Here is a 10702-nt window from a genome sequence, read left to right as displayed (position 1 = left end):
AGTTTGATGACTGAGTTAGGGCCCGAGAGCCGTGTTGCGAGTGATATTGTGGATCGGGCTATATGCTGCAGCACGTCATATTGACTTTATATATATATTATTATCACTAGTCTTCCGGCACGTGAGTTGCACGTGTATGTCGAACCATGTAATACACGATTTTGTAAAATAGTATTGATATTATCAAAACAATTTTTTTACTAAAAAATTATACATAAAAGAATAATGTACATGTTTTTTGGAATGGCCAATGTGGATCATCGTGCGGTGAATTGTTTGTCGATGTCAATATGATTGAATTTCGTTTGATCTTATAAAAGTAGTTGACAATTCTTCCATTTTCTAAATATATCAAATAATATCTTTGTGTATTATTCTCTTAGTTTATTATATTTTCTAATTTTATATAAATTTATTTAATGAAATAGTGTATTAGAAGTAAGATGCCAGTTGGAATTCTATTAATACAAAGTTGGAATTCTATTAATACAATATGATATAATATACTAAAAAGATAAATCATAATTTAAAATAATTAATATTTTTTAATATTGACCGCGTCTCGCGCGAGTTCTAATACTAATTTATCGTAAAGCTACTTCATTTCCTTTATTCCTAAATGATATGATGACAAATTGGCCATTATGCTATACATTTCTCTTTTATAGAGCAGAACTACATTTTCACATTTTATTGCTTCATGAACTAATACTACCATCTTTTATTTAAATTTCTTAAAATAAAATTTTGCACATTTAAAAAATTAAGTAAGATTGAATATACCACAAATAAAGTTAGAACAACAAAAAATTATCAAGACTAAAAGGAAAAAACAAAACCCTTTTCATATATTCATTATGTTTTACTTTTTTTTTTTTCACAGTTTATTTAGAGATGTAATGTGAAGCATAAACACCTCATAATAGGATTAAACTCATATTTTCTACGATTAAAAAAAAAAGATAAAACAATGTAGCATGTCACACAAGAAAATAATGATAATTTACACACAAGTAAATAGTACAACATAGTGTTGTTTGATATTACAACATAGTTTTGTTTGTATAATAAATAAAGATAAAGAAAGAAATTTTACGTTTTGAAACCACAAAAAAAAAAAAAAAAAAAAAAATTACAAGCTGAAAATTAGTATAGGTAGGTTTCAATTATCCCTTTTAATGCTGTCATGGTCACTTCTGATTGGCTGCTACAACACATATTGTAATTAGGTCCCAAATCTAAAAGAAGAACTAATATTAGGACAAAGCCAAAGTTGGATTCTTCAACCCCAGAAGAATTTCAATACATTATCGGTAGTGAGAAAGATGGCGAGTGGAGGTGCTGCTGGTGGAGGAAAAGTGTCGTTCAAAGTCACTCTTACTTCCGATCCCAAATTGCCATTCAAAGTGTATGTATTTCTCTCTTCTTTTTTTTTCTTTTTTTTTGTTTTACTCATAATTTAATGTATCATTTGTGTTTTCATATGGATTTTCTCCTTTATTGTTGATGTCAGTTTTAGCGTACCGGAGGCAGCCCCGTTCACGGCTGTTCTCAAATTTGCGGCCGAGGAATTCAAAGTCCCTCCCCAAACAAGCGCCATCATCACTAATGGTACCCTTCTCCTCTCTCCTTATGCCTTGTGTTATGATTTTCTTTTTTTTGTTTTTGATTAGTCTTGTCAGTTAGGATACACTGGTTTGGTTCCCGGAAATTCAAAGTAAATTGTTGACCCAAATTGGGATTGAGGCATATTTGATTGATCCATTGATTGATTAAATAAGAATTATAAAATTGATTTTCTCTAGAACGAATCTTGTGTAACTTCAATAATAATATGACTATGGAAAGAAATTAAAGTTTGTCGTAAGAATGAGACTAAAAGTCAACAAGTTGTATATGGGGCATGATTTTACCCCAGGCCCAGGAGCCACCTGATGAGGAGACGATAGCCGTTCCCTCAACCAATGTTTGACATTCTAACACCTTTCCACACATCCATGGACAACATAATATGCGAGTCCAACATCAAGTAAAACAAGATTAGGGATGGATCTGACTCTAATACCATCTAAATGAATCTTGGCCCTAACTCAACTCAATTAGCTGACAAGGTGAAGATTGGTTAAGACCATATAAGGAAACAACTTCCCATTCTCTCAAACAATTTGGGAAATTCTAACAAAATGCAAACTTCAACTTTGAACCCAATAGCATGCTTGTGAAGAAATGAGGGGATTAGATGATTGTTTATAGCATCGGGTTTAGCAGCCTTAAGTTTCTCAATTTGGATTTGCCGATTTGGGGTATTGGGATTTTAGGTGGTCCTGGATGTGCTCTTTTGTCTCATGAATGGTGTGTTTTGTCTTGTGGGCTGACCTTTTTAGTAAATTTTGGGTTGCACTTTCTGGTGTTCTTTGAATTAAAGTTATTATCTACAAAAAAAAACTTCTCCTAAGAGTTATATAATTATAGACAAACAAATTAATTAAGGTAAGTGACACCAGAGTGAACTCTGTATTAAGTTGGTATGATGTAATCCTTATTTGAGTTATTTTTCGTACTTATGAATAAAAATGATTTGTAGTGCTCATCAGTTCCTCATAGGTTAAAGTTGATTTTCAGTGAATCCTAAATTCTCGGGTGACATTTGGATTAAAATTCCGAAAGGGAAGTGATTGAAATATTTCCTGTTAAGAAAATTGATGTTTGAGATTGCCAATGTAAATACGGGTTTCCTATTTGGTACCAAGAAAACAATGTCTTTACTTCCTTCTTCCCGATGTTTTGCTATTCTTTGCTCTTCCCTTTCAATGTACAAAGGGAAGTAAAAGCAACATGCTTATTATTTATTGCATGTAATAATTAGAAAAGCTTGGGCTTTTACTATAAGGTTGTGTTACATTTCCTTTTTTTTTTCTTTCTTTTGTCTTGTTGCAGATGGAGTGGGAATTAATCCTCAGCAAAGTGCAGGTAATGTCACACTTTACATGAATATTTTATAGTTACCTCATCTTTTTTTGTTGGTTGCTAATTGATGGTTTATTTGTTTTCTAGACGATAAGCAATCTTTGGGTATGGATGTTTTAAAATATATATTCCTCGTGTCTGATAAAAATTTAGTGCATTAGAATCCGAGGGATTTTCGAGGCTTAGTGGCTTGTTTACCAAAAAATATGGTCTTCTTTGAGCTCCTTACGAGATGCAGAGATCTATAATCAGAATGTCATGGTTTGAACCTCCACTGGAAATTTTCTCAAGTGAGGAAAATCAAATTTAGGATACTCTATACAGCGGTTAAGGGCACTTTCAATAGAGTTATTTGGAAAAATCTAAGCGTACCAATGAAGACTAGAGATTGGATTATAACAACAAACTCAATGGGATCCCACAAGTGGGGTCTGGGGAGGGTAGTGTGCACGCATACCTACCCCTATCTTGGGGAGGTAGAGAGACTGTTTCTGAAAGACCCTCGACTCAAGATGAAGAATAGAAACAGAGATTGGTTTAAGCTATCTTATAAGTTTATGGATGAAGTAAGAGAGCATGCAAATTTATAACACAAGCTTCTCCTTTTTGTTCTTTCTGCCTGATTAGAAATGCAGAATTAAAAGCTGATAAGTGGAGAAAGAGTTGTTGCATGGAGCTCAAGGTACCAGTTTTTCATAGAAATATTGAGAAAAGGAACTTGATTAGTTAGTGGAAGAATAAGATCGTTGGGAGTCTCTCTTCATCTTTTCTTTTGGTTTAGAGCAATTTGAGACTGCTAAAGATAGTGTTTGAACTTTTTGGTGGAGAATTGGTTCTTGTCTTTTCATTGTGGATTGATCTGACTCTTTAGCCACAATTGTTTGGGGGGGGGGGGTTGGAGTTGTGTATTCTTTTACATGACACGATTAAATATCTTACCCTTACCTCTATTTTCCTAGATTATCTGGTTTTGAATATATATGAACTCAAATGTTATTTCAGGTAACGTCTTTCTTAAACATGGATCTGAACTGCGCCTAATTCCTCGCGATAGGGTCGGTGCTTCGTGGATCTCATTCTGAATGTTTAGCTTTATATTTCATCTTACCTAGGAGGTGGGGATATTCTTTCTCAAATGACTAGCACATTATCTTTAGATGTCCTCATCTTTTGATGTTGTAATACTAAGTACAGTTGAGTATCAGATTGAAATGAAAAATATTTATAAAAAGAATGAATAATGGGTTTTGTTGAGAACTGATATCTAACTTGAGGATTCAATTTGCCATGTCCAAATTCTAATGGGAGTTGGTTACTCTGTTGCTTCTATTTCTAGCCCTTCCGTTGTGCAATCTTTTGGTTAAAAGAATTGGTCTAGTTTCTGAGATCTTGGCAGGTTTCTAAATGGACATTTTCAAACTTCTCTTCTGCTGCTGTTCGGTTTCTGAATGGTTGGTGAGAAATGATCCCTTGTTTGGGAAGTAGGGAAAGGGAAACTAGAGGAGATGATAGGTTTTCTAGCTCTTATTTGCTTGTAGACTTTGTTTAGGTTCTAACTGAGGGAAATCATTCCCTTTATTGTATTTATAACCTTTTTTTCTCACTAGATAAATCGATGGACTAGAAAATGTCACCAATTTCTTTCCTTCTCCTGCTTCCGTACACATGGTGCGGTAAGAAAGGCGTTTGCTTGGCTAACTAATTTTAATGTAGTTCTAAGTTGTTAAATGGAACAAGGTAAATGGAACAAGTTATACAAAATATTTGGTCTATAAATAAATTCCTAAACCACAGATGAAATTTTTATAAAACTAGTTTTGAAGCTAGTTACTAACATAACGTAGATTAAACAATGCCAAAGCATTAAAACAAATTATCCTAAAAATAGTCATTGCACGACTTAAAAATTATACATCACTCTTATCAAAAGAAGAAAAAAGAGAGGCTCAAAGTTATGCATCATCGTTGAAGTTGTTATAAAATAAAGACAGTAAAGTAAAGACAAGTATAGAGAGAAACTGATATATTATTCAAACTTCAAACTTATGTACATAATGAACTGAATTCTCCTCTATTTATAGAAGAAAGGAAGCTGTTGTGTAAGCTGCTACTGCAAGCTGCTGTGTAAGCTGCTTATAAGCTGCTACTCTAAGCTGTTGTGCCAGATATAGATAATCTTCTACCATGGGTAATATTTATCCATAACGGAGTATCGAAATGATAAGCTTCTTCAGGAGGCTTATTTCCAATAGAGTACTAAATAAATAAACATATTTACGGCGCAGTCTCATATGGATAAGCTTCTTCAGGAAGCTTATTTACAACGGAGTACTAAATGAACATCCATAATATAATATATTTATAACACTCCCCCTTGGATATTCATTAAAAGATAATGTGCCTCATTAAAACCTTACTAGGAAAAAATTCTGTGGGAAAAAATCCTAGTAAAGGAAAAAGAGTACACATATTTAGTAATACGCATTGCTAGCTGCCTCATTAAAAACCTTGTAAGGAAAACCCTGTGGGAAAAAATCTTAGTAAGGAAAAAAGAGTACATCGCGTATTTTACTCCCCTGATGAAAACCTTGTTTCAAATATTTAAGTCTCCGCATTCCAATCTTGTTTACCATCTTCTCAAAAGTTGAAGTTGGTAAAGATTTAGTGAATAAATCTGCCGGATTGTCACTTGAACGGATTTGTTGCACATCAATGTCACCATTTTTCTGAAGATCGTATGTGTAGAATAATTTTGGTAAAATGTGCTTCGTTTTATCTCCTTTTATAAATCCTCCCTCCAATTAGGCTATGCATGCAACATTGTCTTCGTATAAAATTGTGGGTCTTTTCTCACATTTCAAACCATATTTTTCTCGAATAAAATGAATTATTGATCTCAACCATACGCATTCCCTACTTGCTTCATGAATAGTTATTATTTTAGCATGATTTGAAGAAGTAGCAACAATAGATTGCTTTGTGGAGCGCTATGGTATGATAGTACCTCTACATGTAAAAACGTACCCGATTTGAGATCTAGCTTTATAGGGATCAGATAAATAACCTGCATCTGCATAACCAACAAGATCTGTACTATCTTTGTTAGCATAAAACAAACCCATATCAAGAGTTCCCTTTAAATATCGCAATATATGTTTAATCTCATTCCAATATCTCCGTGTGAGAAGAACTATATCTTGCTAGTAAATTAACAGAAAATGCTATGTCTGGCCTTGTAGCATTAGCAAGATACATTAGTGTACCAATTGCACTGAGATAGGTTCGGGACCAAGGAGTTCCTCATCCTTTTCTGGAGGTCGGAACAAATCTTTATTCACTTCAAGTGATCGAACAACCATTGGTGTACTCAATGGGTGCGCTTTGTCCATGTAAAAGCATTTTAAGACCCGTTCTGTATAGGCAGATTGATGGATAAAGATCTCGTTTGCTAAATGTTCAATTTGCAGACCAAGACAAAGTTTTGTCTTTCCAAGATCTTTCATCTCAAATTCTTTCTTAAGATATTCAATTGCCTTTGGAGCTCTTCTGAAGTTCCAACAAGATTTATGTCATCAACATAAACAGCAAGTATAACAAATTCTGAAGCCATTTTCTTTATAAAAATACATGGACAAATAACATCATTTATGTAACCCTCTTTCAGCAAATATTCACTGAGGCGATTATACTACATGCGCCCAGATTGCTTTAAACCGTACAAAGATCTTTGTAATCTGATTGAGTGCATTTATCGAGATTTTGAATATGCTTCAGGCATTTTAAATCCTTCAGGGATTTTCATGTAAATTTCATTATCAAGTGACCCGTACAGATAAGCTGTAACCACATCCATTAGATGTATTTCAAGCGTTTCACGTAAAGCTAAATTGATGAGATATCGAAATGTTATGGCATCCATAACTGGTGAATATATTTCTTCATAATCGACTCCAGGTCGTTGTGAGAAGCCTTGTGCAACAAGGCGAGCCTTGTATCTTTCAACTTCATTTTTATCATTCCTTTTTCGCACAAAAACTCATTTATGACCAACTGGCTTTATACCAGCAGGTGTTTGGACTACTGGTCCAAAGATCTCTCTTTTAGCAAGTGACTTCAATTCCGATTGAATTGACTCTTGCCATTTTGGCCAATCAGATCTTTGTCGACATTCTTCGACAGATCGGGGTTCAAGATTCTCACTATCTTGCATAATGTTAAGTGCAACATTATATGCAAAAATATTATCCACCACTATTTCAGATCGATTTAAATTAATCCCATCACCAGTAGAACTTATTAAAAGTTCCTCACTCACTTAAGTCTCGGGTTCATTGATTTCTTCAGGAATCTCAGAACTAATCAGATCTTGGGTCTCTTCAGGAGATCCCTTCATAATATCATTTTGATCATTTGTCGATTTGTTTTTCCTAGGATTTCGATCTTTAGAACCCAAAGGTCTACCACGCTTCAGGCGTGCTTTAGGTTCACTAGCTCTCATGTTAGTAGATGGTCTTGCTGGGATATCAATTCGGATAGGCACATTCTCTGCAGGGATATGCGACTTAGTTATCCTTTTCAAATCAGTAAATGCGTCTGGTATTTGATTTGCTATATTCTGTAAATGGATAATTTTCTGGACCTCCTGATTACATATAGGGGTACGTGGATCAAAGTGAGATAATGATGAAACTTTTCACATAATTTCTCTTTTGATTTCCTTTTTCTCTCCCCCTAATTGTGGAAAATTTGTTTCATCAAATCGACAATCTGCAAATCGAGCAGTAAATAAATCTCCCGTCAATGGTTCAAGATAGCGAATAATAGAGGGTGATTCAAACCCAATATATATTCCTAACCTTCTTTGGGGGGCCATCTTACTGCGCTGTGGTGGTGCTACCGGCACATATACAGCACATCCAAAAATTCGTAGATGGGCAATATTTGGTTCATGACCAAAAATTAATTGTGACGGAGAATATTTATTATAATGTGTTGGTCTGAGACGGATAAGTGATGCTGCGTGCAAGATAGCATGGCCCCAAACAGTAGTGGGTAATTTTATTTTCATAAGTAATGGTCTTGCTATCAATTGCAGCCGTTTAATAAATGACTCTGTAAGGTCATTTTGAGTATGAACATAAGCTACAGGATGTTCAACTTCTATTCCAACTGATAGGCAGTAATTATCAAAAGCTTGAGATGTAAATTCTCCAGCATTATGAAGGCGAATAGCCTTTATAGGATAATCTGGGAATTGTGCCCTTAATCGAATTATTTGGGCTAATAACTTTGCAAACGCCAGGTTGCGAGATGATAGTAGGCATACATGAGACCATCTTGAAGATGCATCTATTAGGACCATAAAATATCTAAACAGCCCACTTGGTGGGTGAATAGGTCCACACATATCCTCATGTATACATTCTAAAAAGGCAGGGGACTCAATGCCAACCTTCATTGGTGATGGTCTAGTGATCATTTTGCCTTGATAACAAGCATCACAAGAAAATTCATCATTTGTAAGAATCTTCAGGTTCTTTAATGGATGCCCACTCGAATTTTCAGTAATTCGTCTCATCATTATTGATCCAGGATGGCCCAAACGGCCATGCCAAAGCACAAAAGAATTTGAATCAGTAAACTTCTGGTTTACGATATAGTGTGCTTCAACTGTACTAATCTTTGAATAGTATAAGCCAGAAGATAAAGTTGGTAACTTTTCTACAATGCATTTCTGGCCAGAAATATTCTTTGTAATACAAAGATATTCCACGTTCATTTCATATATTGTCTCAACATGATACCCATTTTGGCGGATATCTATAAAACTCAACAAGTTTCTTCGGGACTTGGAGGAGAACAATGCATTGTCGATAATAAGTTTTATTCCCTTAAACAGAAATACAGTAGCTCTTCCGGAGCCTTCAATCAAACTTATATTACCAGAAATTGTTGAAAAATTTGCTTTTTCCTTATGCAAATAAGAAAAGTATTTTTGATCTTTGAATATGGCATGAGTTCTTCCACTATCAATTACATAAATATCTTCATGACTGGTCTTTGATCCAAACATAATTTGAGGATTATCCATATTCTCTAATACTTTCAAAGTATTTTCTCGAGATGGCAGAGTCTCATGCTGATAACGTGTTATAAAATAAAGACAGTAAAGTAAAGACAAGTATAGAGAGAAACTGATATATTATTCAAACTTCAAACTTATGTACATAATGAACTGAATTCTCCTCTATTTATAGAAGAAAGGAAGCTGTTGTGTAAGCTGCTACTGCAAGCTATTGTGTAAGCTGCTTGTAAACTGTTGCTGCAAGCTGTTGTGTAAGCTGCTTGTAAGCTGCTACTCTAAGTTGTTGTGCCAGATATAAATAATCTTCTACCATGGGTAATATTTATCCATAACGGAGTACCGAAAGGATAAGCTTTTTCAGGAGGCTTATTTCCAATAGAGTACTAAATAGATAAACATATTTACGGCGCAATCTCATATAGATAAGCTTCTTCAGGAAGCTTATTTACAACGGAGTACTAAATGAACATTCATAATATAATATATTTATAACAAAAGTGCTATTCTATATATAGCAACTATTACAAATTTATGCCTCCAATATACTGACTTCAATTTTCTTTTGACTTCTTTACAGATTTTGGCAGTTATAGACAAATAGACCTTTTTCAATTGGATAATAAGATAGTCCAAGAAACATAAACCATTTACTATATCTATCACAATAAGCCTAACGTCCTTTGATTTCCCTATTAAGAAAAAAAGGAAAAAAGAGGAAGCGTGCAGAGTATTAAATCGAAGTTAAAGTGTCCAAAATAATACTCCCTCGGTCCATATTAGTTGCCGTGGTTAGTAAATATATATGGTCCAAAATAGTTGTCATTTTAGAAAATCAAGGTATAATTTATCATTTTTTCCTATTTTGCCCTTAGTTTTAATTGGTCTTGAAAATGAAAAATATTGATTACATAGCATAGAAAATCTAAATTGGAAGAGTACAAACACGTAATGTTATGATTGTTCAGATTGGCTAAACCTTACTCTTTTAAGCATTTAGTCAAGTCCGTTACTGCTCCTGTGAATGCAATTAATTGCTTTGGATCTTTACTGTATTGTTCAATCTCTTATAAAACCTGATCTTAGAACAAATTACATTATTATGAAATATATTTATAAAAAATATGGAGAGAGAACTAAAAACTCATTTGAAAGTTGAAGATTCAACAAACATTGAAGTTGAAGATTCTGCTAAGAAAGTTGAAGATGCAATAGAAATTCAATTTAGAAAAACGGTCAATTTCCATACTTAGGTGCAATGTAGACAAATATTATTTATCCTATGTGTCTGTTTATCTACTCAATGCCAGTGAGTTCTTCATTTGCATCAGCCGACTTGTACATATCAAGTGAGTATCCCTATTGATGGATAAGGCACATAAATAAGGGGAACATTTACTGAGGAGAGATTAATATGTTGAATGATTAAAGATTTAATAAGAGTATAGTAGTCAAAATCTCCTATTAATAGTTTCGTAAGAGCACGTAAAAAAGAAACACAACAACTAACATGGACTAGAGGAAGTAAGACTGAAATGTGAAAAGCATGATAGAAAGAAAAACATGTGCACACAATTGAAAGAAATTGATATTTCCCGAGTAGATTAATGTAGTACTATACTACTATCTATAAGAAGAATGGGGATCGAAAAG

At 33.9% G+C, this 10702-nt stretch overlaps 1 protein-coding gene across 1 annotated transcript; it reads left to right on the top strand.

The window, feature by feature from the left end:
- Positions 1–1191: 1191 nt before the first annotated feature.
- LOC104085621 (ubiquitin-fold modifier 1) lies at positions 1192–4224 on the top strand. The gene is made up of 4 exons (XM_009589706.4): positions 1192–1408; positions 1514–1611; positions 2938–2970; positions 3970–4224. Exons 1-4 carry the CDS (start codon positions 1326–1328, stop codon positions 4047–4049), a joined length of 294 nt encoding a protein of 97 aa, XP_009588001.1. The 5' UTR covers positions 1192–1325; the 3' UTR covers positions 4050–4224.
- The last annotated feature ends 6478 nt before the right edge of the window (positions 4225–10702 follow it).

The sequence above is a fragment of the Nicotiana tomentosiformis genome, chromosome 8, assembly GCF_000390325.3.
Source record: "Nicotiana tomentosiformis chromosome 8, ASM39032v3, whole genome shotgun sequence".
NCBI classification, from domain to species: domain Eukaryota; kingdom Viridiplantae; phylum Streptophyta; class Magnoliopsida; order Solanales; family Solanaceae; genus Nicotiana; species Nicotiana tomentosiformis.
The sequence above is the reverse complement of the archived record's forward strand: the minus strand, read 5'-3'. Positions and strand labels throughout refer to the sequence as shown.